This window comes from Schistocerca cancellata, chromosome 5 (genome assembly GCF_023864275.1).
Source record: "Schistocerca cancellata isolate TAMUIC-IGC-003103 chromosome 5, iqSchCanc2.1, whole genome shotgun sequence".
NCBI lineage: Eukaryota > Metazoa > Arthropoda > Insecta > Orthoptera > Acrididae > Schistocerca > Schistocerca cancellata.
The window spans coordinates 588,630,785-588,652,776 of NC_064630.1; the positions used below are offsets into that span (position 1 = coordinate 588,630,785).

At 40.8% G+C, this 21,992-nt stretch overlaps 1 protein-coding gene across 1 annotated transcript in view; it reads left to right on the plus strand.

Annotated features, from left to right (window-relative positions):
* LOC126188187 (carboxypeptidase B-like) overlaps positions 1-18,757 on the plus strand; it is a 59,053-nt gene extending 40,296 nt beyond the window's left edge. Inside the window, exons 6-9 of the mRNA XM_049929720.1 lie at positions 2,413-2,558; positions 11,226-11,282; positions 11,409-11,493; positions 18,352-18,757. Of these exons, the coding sequence (XP_049785677.1) occupies positions 2,413-2,558; positions 11,226-11,282; positions 11,409-11,493; positions 18,352-18,542 (479 nt within the window). The 3' untranslated portion in view covers positions 18,543-18,757. The remainder of the gene's footprint in view (positions 1-2,412; positions 2,559-11,225; positions 11,283-11,408; positions 11,494-18,351) is intronic.
* The last annotated feature ends 3,235 nt before the right edge of the window (positions 18,758-21,992 follow it).

Sequence of the window (21,992 nt, forward strand, 5' to 3'; positions counted from 1 at the left end):
AAGAGGTACAAAGACAAGGCATAATAGAAATATGTGGACATCAGAGATATTGACTTTAATTACTGAAAGGAGAAAACTTAAAAACTTGGCAAGTGAATTGAGCGAAAGGGAATACGGATGTCTAAAAAGACGACAATGACAGAGAGCGCAAAATGGCTAAGACTACAAATGCAAATCTATAGAAACTGAAGGGATCTGTTGAGAAAAGGAATCAGCTGGATGAATATCAACTGCCTAGATGGGAAATAAGTACTAGGCTAAGAAGGGAAATCAGAAAGGTTGGAGGAGCATATAAAAGAGCTATACAAGGAAAATGTACTTGAATGCAATGTTGTAGAAAGAGAAGGGAACGTTGATGAATATGAGATACGAGATATGATACAATGAGAGGAATTTGACAAAACGCCGAAAGACTACTTCGAAACAAGACCCCTGGAGTAGACGACATTGCCTCAGATCTCCCAACAGCCTTGGGAGGGCCAGCCATAACTAAATTATTCCAGCTAGTACGCGAAATGAGAGAGGGGAGAGATCCCCAGACTTCAACAAGACTGTAATTATTTCAGTTCCAAAGAGGGTAAGTGCTGACAGGTATGAATAATAACTAACTTTCAGTTCAGTAAGTCATCGTTGCAAAATGCCGATACGTATTAGTCACAGTAGAATGGAAACCTGGTAGAAGACGATAGATGCTGACCCTACGACTTACCTTAAAAGGTAGGTTAGAGAAAGGCAAATGACGATCTTGATTGGAATATCCTCTTTGAGATTCTGAAAGCAACAGGGATGAAATACAGGGAATAAAAAGTTATTTACAGCGTGTCAAGAAACCACATGCACTTGAGTCTAAGGGCACGAAAGGGAATGAGTGGCTGAAAAGCGAGTGAGACAGGGTTGTACCCTATCCCCGATTCTGTTCATTCTCTGTAGTGAGCAAGCAATAAAGGAAGCCAAAGAAATATTTGGAGAAGGTATTAAAGTTCAGGGACAAGAAATAAAAACTTCGGGGTTTGCCTATGACACTGTAAACCTGTCAGAGACAGTAAAGGACTTGCAAGTGCAGCTGAACGGAATGGACAGTGTCTTGCAGGAAGGATATAAGATGAACATTATCAAATGCAAAACAAGTGCAATAAAATGTAGTCGACTTAAATCAGGCGATACATAGGGAGTTAGATTAGACAGATGATATTAAAGGTATATTTGCTATTTTGAGGAGCAAAATAACTGATGATGGTCGAAGTAGAGAGAATACAGCTAAACCAAGAGAAGACATATTAATGGAGGGGGGGTTGTAAAATATTTCATGAAATTAGCGGAAAGATCACTCGTGTAGTTCCAAAGCGCTACTAGTAGTCGATCTAGCACAAAGACTGTGCGTAGGCAGTCAAAAAGAATAGGGTGTAATGATCGAGCAACTCATCAACCGCCACACATTTCTGTAGTCGATGCTAAGCAGCGCTCGAAGAAGTGTTAAGGACAGAAGCCACTGGACAGTGGAAGAATGGAAACGAGCGATTTATGTATCTCCTTACTGCGCACAGTTATGAAGACGGTCTGCAGCACTGTGAACTGCGTGCAGCAGAGAGACAGTTCGGAGACGATTATTGTATCAGCAAGCCCATGCAACCTGTCATAAATGACAATGATTTGTGGACAATATTATTCCTGAAACAGACTGACCTAACTAGAATCGCGGGCTGAACTCATTGGAACACCTTTGCGATCAGCTAGGACGTCAATTTCGCACCAGACCGCAGCATCCAACATCAGTATCCTTTCTGGTTTCGCAACTTGAGAAGGAACAGTCTGACATTCCTCCACAGACTTCACACACATCACTGAAAGTGTCTCCAGCGAGTTGACGCCAAGGTGAATGGTGGATTCAAACGGTTCAAATGGCTCTGAGTACTATGGGACTTAACATCTTAGCTCATCAGTCCCCTAGAACTTAGAACTACTTAAACCTAACTAACCTAAGGACATCACACACATCCATGAATGAAGCAGGATTCGAACCTGCGACCGTAGCGGTCGTGCGGTTCCAGACTGAAGCGCCTAGAACCGCTCGGCCACTTCGGCCGGCTGAAAGGTGGACACGTCCCATTTTAACGTACGCTAATAGATGTCCGGACACTTCCGATCAGATAGTGGACTCACTCCACGACGTCGGCGAAGAACTTGGTGATAAAAAATCGTAAGTCATGAAAGTGCCTACTTTTCCTGTTACACAGCAAATACGAACATTTCTTTCGCCATCAAAATCCCAGCGGGACTTCTAATGATCGACCATTGAATTACTAGTATATTGATTCTCGTCAACCGGTAGAAACACAGCTGCAGCTGTTCCTACTTACCGACAAATTAATCTGGAAACCTTCGATCTCTGACCAGTCCTTGCACTTCTTTCAGAGGCTGGCGCCAGCAGCTACCCCTGCTCTGACACTTACGCCGGTTCTGAGGCGTTCTCGGAGTCTGAGACGCAAGCTCTCAGAGACTACATCCTGGCCAACGCCAACCGCATCAAACTTTACCTCACATTCCACAGCTACGGACCCGTAAGTAACAGATACAGCATTGTCTAATTAACTCATAAAAGCTGAAATGATATTGATGTGCATTAGTTGCCAACCATTCCTATAGATAGTTGCACATTAACATATTATCCAGGAAAATGGGCATTACTACGAAATGAACTTAAAAAATAAAATTACGTTAATTTCGCTGTATTGTTAAATAGCGAGATATACTATTACTTATCTTGATTATTGTTGAACAGACTGACGTTGTCATGCCTCGGTACTGGTTTATATGCAGTGGCTGTTTTTTAGTTCTTTTTTTATTTTTTTAACTGCTGAGAAAACTAATATGGCGTATCATAAGGTTGTAATTTAAATAATGATTCAACTCTAACAGACTGCACATAGTAATGCACAGCTTTTATTGTGTTATTGTTACGTCACAGTTTAACACAGTTTACAGCGTTACCACCTCTAAAGCGGTACAGATCACCTCAAAAGTGTTGTTAACAAACTGACAGCAGGGTACAAGCCGTCTCAGCTGTCTTAATTTGAATAAATCCTGCACTTAAACAAATTTCCGGTACACCGTTACCCTCTACGTTATTTTACTTCACAAATTTCCTTTTTTGTTTCTTGTAATTTATGTAGTCTAATAATGGGTTTCCAATGTAACTAATAGATTCGCTAGCTTCAGCTGTTAAGAATTTACATACAGGGCTCAATTTATTAAAACATCTTTTGACTTGTCCTGATATAACTATAACTAATAATTTTTTTCAATATTAGTAAAATACAAAAAGGGCCAATTTCATAAAATAAATCATGTTAACTTATTAGAGTACGCTGAAAAAACATAAAAAAACATGTTCCCCAAAAAATTGCACTAAGAGTAATAGACATGTTTTGTAATTCAGGAAAATAACTGACGATGGCCGAAGTATAAAGTGAATCAAATGCAGGTAGGCAAGGGCAAGAAAGGCAGAACTCGCGCTCTGAGGGATCCGTACAAACCTAATTATTTATAGATAGTTCATCGAGATCCTCGACGATAGTTGCCTGTTATCGACATTGATACTTGCAAGATATCAGTCCTGATATTTCCAACACTTTCGAGAATGTTTTAACTTTAAGTTACTTCGGATAACAAATAACAAAATTAATTTATTTTCGTATAGTGTGATTACAAAGTAATAGTTTTAGGATATTTCCCTTATGTGAAACTTTGCTTCTCGGCAAATTTCATGAGTCTACGTCAACGGGAAGTGAATTATGTGTTTCGATGGGTAAGTTTGCCAGTATCAAAATATGTTACGCAGATGGCAGTATCTTCTTATTGCACTGACTGAGAAGCTTACATTTATTTCTCAGAGAAGGGACAATAGACCTGAGTATGTGACATAAATTTCAAAGTGGTACTTCCGCACATTCCTGAGGAAAAGAGTTTTAGCAGTAGGGCAGACAGGCAGGCAGTGAGGCGAAGGTGTGTTCTATTTTTATCGATTCAGGCACGGAATCCTAAAAAGTTATATTTTAATGTCTACTATAAATAAGAACAACAAAGAAAAGATCAGAGACATTAGGGCCCTAATGGAGGCACGTAAAACGTCGTTTTCCCCTCGATACACTTGCGAGTGGAACACTAGTAGCGGTACAAGATACCATCTTCCAACCCTTATACGGTGGCTTGCAGAGTATGGATGTCACTGTATATGTAGAAATATAAATGTTAAAGAGTGTTTCCTGAATTTATTTGTCTGGAGTGTAGCCTTGTACAGAAGTGCAATGTGGACCATAAACAGTTCAGACACGAAGAGAGTGGAATAAAAAGAAACTACCTGGTCCCAGAGACCTTTTAAAGTTTCGAATATCTCTGATGTACACAGGGTGAATCACCTGAAACTTTTTCACCGAATGGATTGGTAGTCAGGGGCTCGTGTTGTTACCCAATCAATAAATTGTAATAATACTTAAAAAGTGTATCATTTTTGTTGACATACACTTTTTTAAGTGGAACAATGCCTACACTTTTTAAATGGAACAATACCTACTGACATTAACATACAAACCTGGATAAATTAGAATGTCAGAGGTGTTTATTTCAGGATTCCAGTGTGAGTCGTTTACGAGAAATCGTATTTTGAAAAGTTCCCATATCAGCTCTTGTACAATTCTTGTGGTAGCAGACACTAAAGAACAATACAAGTGTACATACTAGTTATGAGGATTCTGACCAGTAACGAGACAAGTGACCATCACAGGTTGAGTTCAAAGTGACCGCCGGCACCGGTCTGGCACGGAACCAGTCTGGTATGGAACGAATGCTGCACACGTGCTAGTATTTCAGCGGAGATGTCCGAGCAGGCTGCAGCAATATGTCGTTGCATAGCATTGGGTGTGGTTGCTACGTCCTTGTAGATGCGTCTTTCAGCTTTCCTCAGAAAAGTCTGCAGTCGTCAAATCCGGAGAACGGGTTGGCCAAGGTACAGGTCCTCTGCTTCCAATCCAACGACATGGAAACAATTCGTGAAGACATTCTGCACTAATTCGTGCGCCCTGCAGTGGACAGAGATCATGTTGGTACCACACATTCTTCCAGGTCTGCAGAGAAACGCCTTCTAGCATCCGTGGAAGGATGTAATACTTGTGGGCGTTCAGTGTTCCATATATGAAACACAGACCTCTAAGCTGATGATTCACTATGCCGCACCACTCGTTTACAATCCATGGACGCTGACGTTCCACCAACGGGGATTGTCCACAGACCAACAGCGCATGTTTCGATAGTTTACATGGCTATAATCGGTAAATGCGACATACCTTTGGAGTATTCGGTCTGAATGCCCATGTACGGAAGTTAACACGGTTCTCGATGAGGAGAGACATGATAAGAATGGAACCTATGCCGATGGAGAAAGCGTAGGACACGTGCTTGACTCATGCCACTTGCTCGTGTGATTTAGTGGAAGCTAACGTGTGGATCAACTGCGACAGAATAAGAAAATTAATTTCATATTTTCTGTCGTCACTTGCTTCCTTCTGTTACGTTGTCTACGTGTTGCGTTGCCATTTTCACGTAACTGGTTGAAGAAGATGATAAATAATTGCCGATATGGTTGGCGTCTACTGGGATATCTCGTCGCCTACATCGGACAAGAAATAACTCCATATACCATGATCATGTCGGCCTTTTCTGCACTGTTAAATCCCATCGTCCACTACCGCTTGAAAGTCACACGCTAACGACTAAAAAGCCGCAATGCTCTTAAAGAACACACAAGCACATTGTAAGCAAATATAACAACATTGTACCTAGCAACTACGCAGACTGAATGGTACAAAGAAGCGCCGGTGTGGAAACTTTTCAAAATACGGTATCTCGTAAACAGAATCTTGCAACAAACAACACTAACATTCTAATTTACCCTACAATTAATTTTTTAAAGTCAGTGGACATTGTTCAGTTTAAAAGAGTATGTCTGTCCAAAAAATAGACTTTCTAAGTATTAACACAATCCCTTTCTAGGCTAACAATACGAGCTCTTGACTACCAATTCAATAAATGAAAACAGCACATCTATTGTACTTTCTATTTCCGCAAAGTTTTCGGTGCAAGTTTCAGGTGATTCATCCTATGTATACAGATTGAAGTGATGAATAAATATTTGCAACAAGGCCGAGACTCGAACCGGGGTCTCCTGCTCAAATTGTCATTCATACCAATCGGTATACCCCCTAAACTCAAAGAACGTTGTTCAGACTCGCCAACTGTATCTGAATAGCACTGGGCGTGCCTTGGTATAAAGTTACATTCGTCACTGCAGCCTTCACATGTACATCAGAGATGTTTGAGACTTGGGAAGGACTCAGAAATCACAGTTTCATTAAATTAAGGCACCTACGCCTGGGTTTCAGGCAGGTTCCTCCATTTTATTCGATGCTGCAGTGGCATTCCAGACAAGCTGAAGAGGCTCTGCAATGCTGTTTGAATTTTGGGGGAATACCAAGTGGACTGAAGCGTTAATGGGAATTTGGATTTAGGGGAGAGACGTGCTAAGGCAATTCGCGCAGTATTGCAAAGACACTACAATCCTATAACATTCCCATTCCTCCTGACACACATTCAGTACCTTTACATTTCCTATGCCATCCGTAAACTAAATTCCAGAAACCCATTGTCATCCCTCTGATCACCAACCATGGTACACCGTTGCACCTTCACAAAAAACATGCCTCCATTCCTACTCCTACACACACTCCATACCCATCACAACCCAGCTTCAGCCAACTCCCTCTCCGAGACAATGATAACCGCCATGATATTTATCCCTCCTACCAATCTTAACTTTTCCCCATCCATCCTACTGCAGATCAAGGCCACTGTCTCCTATTTCCTCTCCATTAATACCTCCCCATGTACTACACTACTCTTCATCCTCTGTCTTTACCACTGCTTGTCTTCCCCCTATCGGCCTTTCCATATTTTCCCTATACAACAGACCCACTCTCTTTATTCAAACCCCTAAAACCTATGGAACGTATTTTCTCCTCCGACAAGACTTCTCACTCTGTGCAGGTCCATCAGAGTGAAAGCTCAGTTCTTCAGTCTTTTTATCAGAAGAATTTCAACTTTCTATGATGTCTTACTAAAATGGATACATTTTCGGTTTTCAGCTTTCTGTTTTTGATTTTTTATTTAAAGCAGAAAAACAGCCACAAATATTATTTCTCTTGCTGTATTTTTTAATTCGCTTGACTTAAGAGCGGACTGAAAGCCGACCATCTTCCACGTGTGGCAAGGGGCATGAAATAGCGAAGGAAAGGAAAAGATATTATGTTTAATGTCAGTCTGTGCACACATAATATTTATATTCTCGATGTTGCATTGACTACCAGGACTCTGAAATAACGTACTTCTTCACATAGACCTCAGCATCGAGATTAGTTTTGTAATTTCTTTCGAATGGAAGAGGGATTTTTTCGAAGCTGCTCACCATCAATGTAAATGATATTTACGGGCAAGATACGAACATGATCCAATCCATAAGTCAGAGATAGGAAGACATATTTTACAGAAAGTTTCATAATAGCAAAAACGTCCAGTATGTAACTTGTGCTTACTTTCAGACGTAGACTGTCAGTCACGTTAAGATTTCTGGCCACTGGGGAAACATTCCATTCGTTGGCCTTGTAGCAAATACACTATTTACAATAAATAACCTATACATTTGAGATAGTACATTAATCAACAAGAAATGCCTAGAACCTTTTAGAAAACGAAAGGTGGAAAAATGGTAAGGAGGTGCATGGGAACTTGCCAGTTTTCTCTTCATAACTCTGCACTCACGGCACTAACCTCGGCGTTACAGCCCAACGTAGCAACAAGGCCTACTTACGATGGTTGGAACTTTAATAGTGGCAACTATTTATTTACAGCCCGTACGAAATAGATACGTGTTTCAAAGTTTTACTGACCTCCCAAGTAGACATTGATGGAAAACTCCATATCGGTCGTTGATGTTTTTAGTATTATACTTGAGACTTACGAAAGTATACCACTTCAATGCTATGCCACAATGAACATATATGAAAAACGCGGTTTTTTGGTGCAGTCTGCATATTAACCATCAAATAATGACACATGTGGATACAGTCTTTAGAATATGTATGATATATAACAGGGTTGGAACTTGAATAGTGGCAACTATTTATTTACAGCTCGTACAAAATAGATACGTGTTTCAAAGCTTTACTGACCTTCAAAGTAGTCACCAGCATTGTGTGTAACCCGCTCCCAGCGATGTGGAAGTCGTAGGATACTCTTAGCAGTGCAGGAACATCTTGCACTGTATATGCTTGAGCATTGTCCTGCAAAATGATGGTCAGGTTCTGCAGAAAGTGTCATCACCTCTGTCTCTAAGCCGGTCGTAGGTTGTGTTCCAAAAATGAACAGCATAGAGACAGAAGTGATGACACTTTCCACAGGACCTGACCATCGATTTACAGGATGGTGTGTGGATGCAAGCTGTTACTGATTTGTTTGACTGATGGAGCTGCTAAGTGCTATACCATCTACTGCACTCCCCTGACTTAAGCCCTCGTGAGTTCAACTCGATTTCTAAACTGAAGGAAACACTTCACGGCATTCGCTTCAGAGCTGCTACGAATTCGTCGGCCAATAGACCGCGCCGCTCGAACTGTCAGCACAACTGGCACTGCTAAGAGTATCCTACGACTTCCACATCACTGGCAACTGGTTATACACGATGCTGGTGACTACTTTATAGGTCAGTAAAGCTTTGAAACACGTATCTATTTTGTACGAGCTGTAAATAAATAGTTGCCACTATTCAAGTTCCAACTCTCTTATATATCATACATATTCTATTGACTGTATTCACATATGCCATTATTTGATGTTTAATATGCAGACGTACCAAAAAAACCGCGTTTTTCATAGATGTTCATTGTGGCATAGGATTGAAGTGGTATACTTTTGTAAGTCTCAAGTGTAATACTGAAAACATCAACCACCGATATGGAGTTTCCCATCAATTTATTATAACAAAGCGTAGCTAAAACGGCGCGTTTCCGAGAGATCCTCAGTTTGAAGATGCTTTGAAGCAGTTTGCATTCATACTATACACTGTATGAGAAAGAGAATCTACCAAATACGATGTTTAGGGACATGCAATGTCGCTGCTCCGATATTCTCCCTGTAACGTAAAATGATGTGCATCTCACTGGCCACGTTCCTCTTCAAGAGGCAAAATCTGACGAGCCAGATTTTTTATTTCACTCTGCGCAGTATCGTGGAATTTGGAACGAGGTGATGTAACGTCACCAGCTCCTCGTCCACGTGCGTATTTACGTCTCGTGAGACGACGGCTTAAGACTTAACACATAAAAGATGAAGGTAAACGTTGGATTTACTGTGTAATACATCATCATAAGCATAAAGTAGACTCATATCAGAAGCTAACCTGTTCTTACACCACAACAACAAAGGCAATTCTGTGTCAATTAACAGCTGACCCTGAAGATGAAGCCTCGTATATGTAAGCTCACAGTAATCTCCTCACAAAAGCTGACGTTATACGTACTTTTATTCTTGATAGTTTTTTCTTGTTGTCAACAATTTTTTTCTGAGAAATACACTACTGGCCATTAAAATTGCTACACCACGAAGATGACGCGCTACAGATGCGAAATTTAACCGACAGGAAGAAGATGCTATGATATGCAAATGATTAGCTTTTCAGAGCATTCACATAAGGTTGGCGCCGGTGGCGACACCTACAACGTGCTGACATCAGGAAAGTTTCCAAGCGATTTCTCATACACAAACAGCAGTTGACCGGCGTTGCCTGGTGAAACGTTGTTGTGATGCCTCGTGTAAGGAGGAGAAATGCGTACCATCACGTTTCCGACTTTGATAAAGGTCGGATTGTAGCCTATCGCGATTGCGGTTTATCGTATCGCGACATTGCTGCTCGCGTTGTTCGAGATCCCATGACTGTTAGCTGAATATGAAGTCGGTGGGTTCAGGAGGGTAATACGGAACGCCGTGCTGGATCCCAACGGCCTCGTATCACTAGCAGTCGAGATGACAGGCATCTTATCCGCATGGCTGTAACGGATCGTGCAGCCACGTCTCGATCCCTGAGTCAACAGATGGGGACGTTTGCAAGACAACAACAGTTCGACGACGTTTGCAGCAGCATGGACTATCAGCTCGGAGACCATGCCTGCGGTTACCCTTGTCGCTGCATCACAGACAGGAACTCAACGACGAACCTGGTGCACGAATGGCAAAACGTCATTTTTTGGGATGAATCCAGGTTCTGTTTACAGCATCATGATGGTCGCATCCGTGATTGGCGACATCGTGGTGAACGCACATTGGAAATGTGTATTCGTCATCGCCATACTGGCGTATCACCCGGCGTGATGGTATGGGGTGCCACTGGTCACATGTCTCGGTCACCACTTGTTCGCATTGACGGCACTTTGAACAGTGGACGTTACATTTCAGATGTGTTACGACCCGTAGCTCTACCCTTCTTTCGATCCCTGCGAAACCCTACATTTCAGCAGGATAATGCACGAAAGCATGTTGCAGGTCCTGTACGGGCCTTTCTGGATACAGAAAATGTTCGACTGCTGCCCTGGCCAACACATTCTCCAGATCTCTCACCAATTGAAAACGTCTGGTCAATGGCGGCCGAGCAACTGGCTCGTCACAATACGCTAGTCACTATTCTTGATGAACTGTGGTATCGTGTTGAAGCTGCATGGGCAGCTGTACCTGTACACGCCATCCAAGCTCTGTTTGACTCAATGCCCAGGCGTATCAAGAACTTTATTAAAGCCTGAGATGGATATTCTGGGTACTGATTTCTCAGGATCTATGTACCCGAATTGCGTGAAAATGTAATCACATGTCCGTTCTAGTATAATATATTCGTCCAATGAATACCCGTTTATCATCTGAATTTCTTCTTGGTGTAGCAATTTTGATGGCGAGTAGTGTAGATAAGAACTGACTTTCGTTTTTACCATATAGTTTGAAATGTGGTCGCTGGCAAAGTTTGGTGAATACAAATATGTTGTTGAACAATTTTTACTTTCTGAACAGTAGCATGTTCTATTACCAGTTCATTAATTCAGTATTATGTGAATACCATGTCTTTAATCTCTTTCCAGTACTTACTCTACCCGTGGGGATACACTAGCGAACTGCCTGACGACTGGGAGACTCTGGTAACGTCTTTTATTATACTTACCTCTTTCTCTGCATGATTTTTCATATTGATTGTGTAGTAGTATTAGCTCAACGGCAGAAATTATCCTACATTTCTAATCTATTCTCGCTGTGTCTTACAACAGGACGCCTTGGCACGCCAAGCAGATGCCGCCCAGCAAGCTGCAGGGGGTCCTAGCTACACCATCGGTAGCTCCACAAACGTCTTGTGTAAGTAATGTTGCGTTTTCAGTTGACCTCATGAAACGGGAGTTATAGTTGAGAATTTTTTTTAATCTGTTTGTAGCATCAGAATTTAGCCATCGGGATTGTGTTACAGACAGTTTCCACCTTGCTCCGAATTTTTTCAACTTTAGTCTACGAATTTTCGGCAGTACACTGAATACGAGTCTGTGATTCATTTTCTTGCCTATTTATTGCAAAGAAAAATCATTCATCCCTCTTTTAGTTCTCTACTTTTTTATTACTACTATTTAATTTCACGACTACTTTGAACTTGCGTTCTGCACGTATTGAGCGTTGGTTAGGAATTCGCCAAAACCTGATGAACACAGTTAAGTAAATTGTGTCTTTAATTTTTCACGATTTGTAACACAAGATCTACTGCTATTAACACTCATGCATAGCTGCCTTAAACAGAGAATCTGATGTAGTGGAATATTTAAAGGTCACGAAGGTTAATTCATATGAACCTTAATAATGTCCGCACGCAACAATCTTAGGTGAGTGCAATTAAATTGCTGTTTTCCCTCAGTTACCCTCCACAATCGATTCTGCCACTGTAAAATAAAGTAGCTGTGAAAACGTCAGTATAATTACCAACCGTGTTAATCTCCTTGTCGTAAAAGCCTCTCTTGGTCGACTTTCGACCCCTACACTTCTGTATGTTGTATTAAAGCAGACTGCTAAATGTCTAACACGCTTCTGGAATATAATTTCGTAGTCTTTCGTGGCCGGAGTCAATATCCATAAAAATTAGTCTGGGTTCTAGAGCGCGTCGTGATGTAAAATGATGAGGCATAAGTTATATTAGTGTGTACTACTACTGTAACAAAGCTGTCTTCATTTCTGCGCCCACAATTCCTTAAATGGCGTAAATAAGATTCATTTTCTGACTGCGTGTCAGAATTGCAGAAGAAAGCAGCTGTTGTTTTTTGTGAATTGAACTTTAACATGGTGCGTAATTGTCCTGTTTTGACCATTAAGAGTGAGGTGCTTTTATAGTGTGACGCTAATCACGCGTCGTCTGGTGGTGGCTAGGAGGGATATGTATGTCGAATGATATGGTTGTCAGGCACAAAAACAGAAAAGCCAGTCTTGGTGGTGTACTTAGCCATATATTTAGCCCTAAAAGCCGGACTATCCATTTTAAATAGAAATGGAGTCGATTAGATATTCATAGTCATTTATTAATGAACAATTACAGTCAATGTTTTACGCTAAAAACATAGTCAGTAAACAGGCTTATAATTTCGCAATTATGATAGCTACTAAGTGCTCAGACTTCTTAATTGCTCGTTCGGCCCACGAAGAAGAACATAGACTACATTTATAGCACTAGTATTGGTTGATACACCTATGTATACTCATGGTGTATGTCCTTATTCCTCCGTATACTTATTCCGAGACTAAGTCATCAGTTTGGAACGGGCCTGAGTTGTGCATCCTCTACTTCATCGCTGAAAGGCCCAACAGAAGCCAGACAAGGCGGAGTTGCAAATATTTGGCCGGACTTGACTAAAAATCCGGACATGACATTATATAGCTGACATGATGATAGTGGTTTGTGAAGCGCTCAACTGCGTGGTTATCAGCACCCGTGCATTTTCCCAATCCTTGCACTATCCAATCTCGTAACTTTCCAGAATTATCATGATATGATGAGGACAACACAAACACCCGGTCCTCTTGCGGAAAAAATTACCAACCGACCAGTAATCGAAGTCAGATTCTCATGATGCAGAGGCAGCAACACAAGGCACTTTTTTTCGGAACCTTCCTGGCGCCCAAAGGGAGGGGTGGGGACAAACTGGGAAGGGGTCACAAACCGAGGGCCTGGCCACCATGTACCGTTCTCACCCTCCAGGAACCAACGAAAGCGTAGGGAACGTGGAGCAGAGGTACAACGAATATCGTTTATTTATTTATTTTCCTTTTCCTTCATTTTTATTTTTATTCATCTATTTACTTTTGTCATTAATACAACCGAGGATTTCAGGGAATCGCCGTCATGCGATGAAGGCGCATCAAGACGACAGCCTAATTGAGGCTATGAACGTATAATTTTTCCGAGAGTAACATTCTGATGACCAGTGAATATATCGGTTCGAAGTGTGGGAAAGGCGGGAATCAACTCTTCGTGACAAGAACACCGCAGCTCTCGGGTGGGTTAAGGAAAACACTGCAAATGAAACTGGAGAAAAATTATCTGTATCTTGGATTACGGGCAACTGCACAATTGTGTTCCTTAAAGGAACTGCCGAAAGTCAAGGATACTTTTCTCGCCATCAGCAAACAAGCAGTGTACTGCGTGTCCACAAATCCACTTCACAGAGTTCGTCTTCGCTTAAAGGAAGTACCCCGCGCCTAGAAAGAGTAGGAGTCGAGTATCTGATGAGGAGTCGTACGGGTAATTAGGGACAACATCTGTCACACCAAGAACCATATATCTCTCGCCTTCTGCACACCAGGTGGGGTGCTCCTCGTCTGTGTTAAGCAGTGAGGGGTTTCGAACCCAGGATAGCCACTAGACCACGAGTTGCGGACGATATATCCGACAAGTCCGGACATGTGGCAACCCTGCTTTACCTGTAGCCGCGTGTGACGGACCAACCCCGTGAGCGCCTCTGCCAGCCAAGACGATGGCAGGCTGTGTCCATCCTCGCGATTCATGTTGTGGGTCTGTCCATTTTCCATCTTTTTCACGTTCAAAAAGCATCTACATCAACCAGGTAGAGTTAAGAACAATGGAATACTTACCGCTAGTTCACGTTACTAAGGCTACAACGTTTAAACGCACTATTGTTTAATTTCTGCTTCGAAGAAGCGTCGAAGGAAAACCAATGGCACTGGATTAGAAGTTGAAGTTTTCGCGACGTAGATCTTTTGCCCATTAGAAGAAGGACTAAAAACTCCCCCTCTCCACTTCGAACATCCAACCGTATTATAAATTCTTTTAAGGAATTATTGGGCTAGGACTGAAGACAGTACTCCCCGAGTGAAAATGAATTATGGTGTGACTAGGGCATCCCATCGGGTAGACCGTTCACCGGCCGCAAGTCTTTCGATTTGATGCCACTTCGACGACTTGCGCGTCGATGATGATGAAATGATGATGATTAGGACAACACAACACCCACTCCCTGAGCGGAGAAAATCTCCGACCCAGCCGGGAAGCGAACCCGGGCTCTTAGGATTGACATTCTGTCGCGCTGACCACTCAGCTACCGGAGGCGAACATACACCTAGTAATATCACATAACTTGCTGAAGCCTGCTTACAATTGGGACCGAAATGCTTTTTTTATATTAGGGTGATTCTGGTCCTATATGATAAATGCATACAGTTTCTGATCAAAAGTATCGATAGATAATGCGGAACAGATGACTGGACATCACGAGAGGCATTTATAAAAGAAGGCGGGAAGTATCGTGCTATCAGTAGAGGAGGTGTAACAACAGAATGGATCGGACTCCGACCGTGACCTCCTTGCGTAACAAACCCAGGAGGAACATTTCAGCACTTCTAAAGCTGCGCGACTGTTGGTAACGTGGTTGTGAAATGGAAACGCGAAGGAACAGCCGCAGGTAAACCTATGCCAGACGGACCTCATATGCTCTTGGACAGGGAACGTCAATCATTGCGGAGGGTACATGTAAAGAATTGCGTGAAATCAGCGCAAAGACTCAGAGTTTCAACGTGCTAATGGGAGTCCAGCTGACACAATGTGCGTAGAGAGTTACACTCTAATAAGACAGAAGAAAACGACACATCACGAAGAAATTGTGCAAATGGGACGGAAGTATCGTGTACTAACAGAAATGGTTACAGTTACAGAAAAATGGGTGATTTATTCAAGCGAAAGAGTTCGTAAACTAAGTCAATAACGCATTGGTCCACCTCCGGCAATTACACAACCATTTATTCGGCTTGGCATTGATTGATAAAGTTGCTTGATGTCCCCCTGAAGGATATCGTGCAGATTCTGTCCGATTACGCCCTTAGATCGTCAAAACACCGAGGTCCCTGCCCATAATGCCCCAAACGTTGTCGATTTGGGAGAGATCCGGCGACCTTGCTGCCCAAGGCAGGATTTTAGCAAACACGAAGGCAAGTAGCAGAAACACCCGTTGTGTAGGGGCGGTCATTGCCTTGCTGAAATGTAAGACCAGGGTGGTTGGCTATGAAGGACAACCAGACGAGGTGTAGAATGTCGTGTGTGATGTAAGCGTGCCTTGGATTACACCCAAAACAGTCCTGCTATGAACAGAAATAGCACCCCAGACCATCAGTCGTCGCTGTCGGATCATATGGCGGATGACAGTCAGTTTGGTATCCCACCGATGTCTGGGGCGTCTCTAGACAGGTTTTCGCTGGTCATCAGGGCTCAGTTCCAAGCGAACCTGGTCACTGAAGACAATATGTCACTCACTTCCAACAGTCATTTCCATCTGTAGGAGTATTAGTGCCGTGGCTGCATTACAGAAATTCTTTGGATAAAATAGCTCTAGCAGATCAACACTGTTCTTTCATCTCAACCCTTCCCATCCCCATTCCAGCATTACAGGAGCAACAGCTGTTTTGACCGTCTGCACTGTCAATGCCGATAGAAAAAAAAGACATAATTACTCATATCTGTACCCGGTTCGACAAACATTTCTCCGGGTTTTCCATTTTTATTTCAATAGGAACACACACACACATACAACTATGTAACCTAAATTACACTGCATGTCCTGCACAATTTAGTGTTAATACCTAAGAGAAGATTCGAAACTGTATGGGACTAGTCTTAAGTATCTTCAGTGTTTTAGAAGACGACTCCCCAAAAGTTGCGAGACATACAGAATATATACACACATCAGTGCTCAGTATCGGCTACGTTTGTAACGTGGCAAACATCAATACGTCGCTGACATGAATTGCCAAAGAAGGCACATGAGCAGACTTATGTAGATATGTGTTCACTGTGATGCCTGTGTACAGGTGCGAACTAATTCGGCGCAAGAGCGTGGAGAGAATAATATGTGAACATGTACTAACATTCCTACCGCTACTGCAACTACTCCATGGTGTGTATTACGGATCGAAGCTTGGAGAGCTGCTGCATCCAATGATACGTGTCATTTTTCTGTGTGTCTTGTAGTTGAGTAGTTGTCTTCTGAAATCGTGGAGGTACTTATGGATAACTCTGTATACTATAGATTTCTCAAAAGAAAGCAGAACAATATGTGAAGAAATACTTTTCAGCTTAGCTTTATAATCCATATTATAAAAATTTTACGCAATTGACCCCCTATACACAGTTAAAAAAAAGTGGGCGAAATGAAATGTATTATTTTCTTATTAAATGCATGAGTTGGCAGGTTAAAATATTCAGCATTGCTCAGTATTTATTTAGAGCTGCGTCTGAGACTTATGAAACGTAGAAGTTATGTTTTACTCACGAAGCACCTTTGCACGCAACGTTTGAGGAAGTATGATTGTGGACATCAGCGAAGAGCTTTTTTGCTACGCTATCCAAATAGGTTTGGTCGTGCGAAAAGCGACTGACACTAACGTTCACGCCTGCAATACGCATACTCTAGCCTTGTGCTTTGTCTATGGTCATGGCATAACACAAGCTCACCGGGAATTGTACATGTTCAAAGCGAAATGATAAATAGTTAGGAATAAGCGGGATATAGCGTGTAAAAACTCCCTCGCCTGCGCTCCTTCCCGTCAAAATTTCCGCTTGTATAATGTTGCGTCGGAGAGAAGGAACTTTAAGACTCTGTGAGTGAAGGTCCTCAGAAGCGAGATAATGCGTGACGCTCTTGATCAGAGTCAAGTCACGCCCTGTTTTCAGAAGTAGTTTCCAAAGAGCGATGTTCTCGATGTTCTCGAGCAGCAGCAAATTTCACCTCATGATCTTCATTTGATACTTCATATCGCGTAGGCCTCAGTCTTTTAGCCATTCTGATGTACTCAGAAAGACTCTACCGTTTTCTAAGCATTTTTATTCGTAAACAAAACTAAATCGAAATGTATCGAGCTGGCACCAGAATCGCAAAGTAGACTTAGTAAATTCGTTTTTTCTGGAAAAGAATACAAATAAAACCTATCGGCAGAAGCAGAGAAATGTCACGTTTTAATATATAAAGCGAAATCAATAAATCCGTAAATCCTAGCCAAGTAATTTCGTAAAGACAGGATTCCGGTGCTTAATACTGGGAGTGAAGTAAAATTCGGAAAATATATCTGTTGGTGAGGTTAAAAAAATTAGAAGGGGGATCCACTGGTTTTTTGGCGTACTACGAAACTAACGGCACCATCTGTTGGTTGTTTGGTGTACTACACCTTGATGGTTAAACATCAACTATTAAGCTGAGAACATAATTTTAGATAAAACTTCAAATTATGAAATCTTTTATTCCAGGTCCAGATTTTGATTAAATGAAGCCTACATGTTGCCGCAAGCTACAGTCAACTTGCATGTGAGAACCCCATGAAAATTCGTCTAGTTTTGTAGAGTAGTGTGTTCGAACAGAAAAAAAACACACAGTGACGACGTACTTAGATGAAACATTAGATAACGATATTTTTTTCGTAATCCTATTTTGATTAAATAAACCTTATACGTAGTCCCAAGACACGTTCAAGCCACCGGTGAAAACCTCATGATAATTAGTCTAGTATTTTTTGAGATTAGGTTCTTCAAATAGGCAAACAGATAGACATGACGGTTTTACAGTTTTTTAGTAGTATAGCTATAGATGTAAAATATCTGCTTTGCAATTGCAAATGCACAGTGTTCCATGTTCGTTTTGTTACTGAGTCACCACACTGTACCTTACGTTGTTTCTACAGACGCCGCGGCTGGCGGCAGTGATGACTGGACGAAGGGTGTCGGCGGAGTAGCCCTCTCCTACACCATCGAACTTCCCGGTGGCGGTAGCCTGGGTTTCAATCCCCCAGCGTCTGACATTCTCAACTTGGTGACGCCATTCTTCGAAGCCGTGCGCGTCTTCGGCCAATATGTTGCTGATAACTATGGATAAAAAGAACCAGTACTCACCGATAATTTGTATATGTTACATGTTTTTTCTGTAATAAAGAGAGATTTCTCTTTAGGTTTTCCGATTAATGCAACACTGAATAACAAACCTTTTAATGCATCAAAAATATCATGAACAGAAATACACATTTCTAAAAGCATAAAAAAAATCTCGTGATCTGTTTTTACACTTACCACTGAGCAGGTTACATTTGGATACATTATGCATTAGATTTAGCAACGAAGGCCTTTCGTCAGTCGTAGTATCTTAACAAAGATGGAGAATATTTCTGGTTTCCTCTTTTCCTTAACGCAAACATAAAGGAAGCAGTTAGAACTTATTACAGAATGCTGGAAAGTAAAGCGGGAATACACATTCGTGTCTGACCCATTTGTGGAGATGACGACAACCTGACTTAATTTCAATAGAATTTCATCGAAAATTCCATATTTTTTAATGTTAACCCTTATTTTCATTTGCAGGTCTATAGCTAATAAAAGTTTTATTCTTTTTTAAAATAGAAATTACATAGCTACAATCTAGTAGATGTCAACTACGAAACAGCTAGTACATTTCTCCTTCATAAAAAAAGAGTTTCATTGAAAAATTCCATTTTTGCAATTATTTTCCCCATTGTATTAGAAGGAGAATATTATTTTCGGGTCTAGAGTTGATAAAGTATCTTTTACACGTTTTTATTTTTATTTATTTATTTATTTTGGAAATAGAAGTTTCACAGCTACTGTTTATTAACAGCATAGTTGTTGAACTTGTCTTTCCAAAACAACTTTTTACCAATATAGACCCAATAAAAAACTCTCCTTCAAAAATAATGGAGAAGATAGTAAAAAGTGCACCTGCCAAATTCTATTAAAAAAAACATTTTGACTGAGGTATCATGACCACAGACGGGATAAAAATTATCTCTGAAGAAACTAACTGGCCTGAATTACGACTTTAGTTATTACTACAAATTCACATGCATTACTGATTAATTCTTTTCTAACGAAGTCAAATGACATGGAGCGAAATTGTCTTAAACAGTTAATTTGTCACTCTTCAGTGATAAATTAAGATTTACCTGTATCGAAAATCTCAAGGAAGCCACTGATCACAAATTTAAGCAAGGAAATGTTTGCACCAGGAAGACAGATCGTAATCAATTCACTTTATGGACTAAAACTCAAATGGTTGTTTCTGGGAGAGCTTTTCGTAGATGGAATGTTATGTACGTAAATTAAGGAGATGAGCATTGCATATATTCTTGATTGCTTTTTTTTCCGCAGCTTTCATCAATATCATTAAACGTAACTAGGAATATCCAACACATTTCGTTTCTGTGACACCACATGCTATTTTGACATTCTGGAAAGTCAGTAATAATAGTACAATGGTAACCGCGTGAATAGAGCTTCGATCATGAAGTTAACAATGCACTGTTTTAAATAAGTCATATTGAAGTTCGGTCGACAGGACACGAATGGTCAAGAGACTTGTATCCGAAATATACTGAGTTTGCTGGTGGAAAATATAAATTCCAACGTAGAAATGATCGGTGAAATAGAGACTTATTCTGATGCGTGTCGCACGAGCGATATCTTTTTTCTTGAAGTTTCTATGTTGTGGCTTTAGAGAGAAGCCACATGCTGTGGAATATATTTACAACTCCGGTCTCACACGCTAAGAGGCAACTACTGCTACAAATCTCAAGAATCTAGGAAAAAATTTGGGTGTCCGTGTTAACAGAAAGCATCGACCTAGCAAAATCTTACTATAACTGCATAATAACACTGTACTACCACTGCTACAACATAGGCTATATTTCCATTCATGCATCGTGAAGCTTTATTACTTGCATGAAAAACGTCGAAAAGCTACGCTCTTATCTGGAAAGGAAAGTCAACGTCGGCCCCATGTAAGTGCAATGCACCATTCTTTACTCATTTTTCCGCAATGATGTTTTCAAAATATCGGGAAATAATCTGGAAACCAAAAGAAAGATCTTTTCATTAATACAGTATACACTATACTGCAGTACAGAATCAGTTATAAGATGCATCTTGACATTTCTGAATAATTTTTAATTTTTCATTGATGTCTCCCTTTACAACCTGAGGATATCACAGAAATTATATATCATTGTCATATCCAATGTCTAATACAACAGTAGCAACACTCCAGCTCTTTTTTGTTACCCACAGTGATTGCAGCGCTCCAAGTGGAAAGGAAGTTACATTGTTAAGATCGGAGAGATAATGTGAAAGTGAAAGTGAATCATAATTGTTTGTATTGATCTGTAGAATGGTTTTTACAAAAGGGGGCGTCTGTAGCGTAATGAAGTGCAGCAACAACAACAAAAAGACACCAAATTTGTCTTTCTTAGGTTTACTAACGATCTTAGGAGGCGTTAATTGCTACATCACGCAATAGTTTATTCACGATTTTCTTGTAAGCTATAGATATTTGCTGGGAAATTTCGTGTTCTCTAAGAACAAAAAAGCTGCTAGTAAACAGTAGAAGACGTGGCCTTTTGCAGAAAGGCTTTGTATATCTGCTCAAAGTCGTGAGATTTTCTTCACTACAGTTCCAGTCAAATCAGTGAATGCGGCACATAGAAAACGTGTGTGGAGTGAATGAGTACATTGCTTAACGCAGCAGATGTCCTACAACTGTAGCTGAAGGAAAAACCACACAGACGAAATAATAATAGAATAAAAGCAATGAAACTGTTTCCCAACACAGAAGAAACAAATTCCACCATTCTCTCTACATCTGAACCACAAATGGCAAGAATCTTGTAACATATTCGCCTTTGAAGCAAAAGTAATTACATTTACCAAAATATTTATATATTAAAAAGTCGATTGAACTGTAAGACTGTGCGAAACATTAAGCTCCATACAATGTTGCTACGTGTCAACGAAAGTGCATATCATAATAAGAAGACAACAAAAGGAATATATTCTTTTCATGCATGAAATATGAGTTTATATTCTCTCGTTTTCAGCGGAGTAAGCTGTGATTATACACATATACGAAAGTATTTCTTCATCGTTAAGTTATAAGCTTATGTCACTGAATCAGGGACATTCGGCTGTCATTACATGTTTTTCATGATCATTCAAGTCTCTTGATTATTTACTAATGCTTGGAACGCAAAAAGTAATAAATATTTCTCTAATTAACTAGAAAAATAATTAACAACAAACAGTAATCTTCCGGCTACTTTCTCGGTGCTGGGGGCGCGCGTGTCGCACGAACTGTCAGACAGTAATAATTTTCACTTCAGTGATTGACGCGGCTGTGTATGTTAGATTGTGGTCATAACTGAAAACCAAAGAACGTTGTACAGTTTTATAACGTCGCAGATACCGCATAAGTAACCTGTCGCTGACTCTCTTGTCTCTCTTTCTAGTTTCCATCATTCACTGTTAGTTGACATTAGTGTCGTTT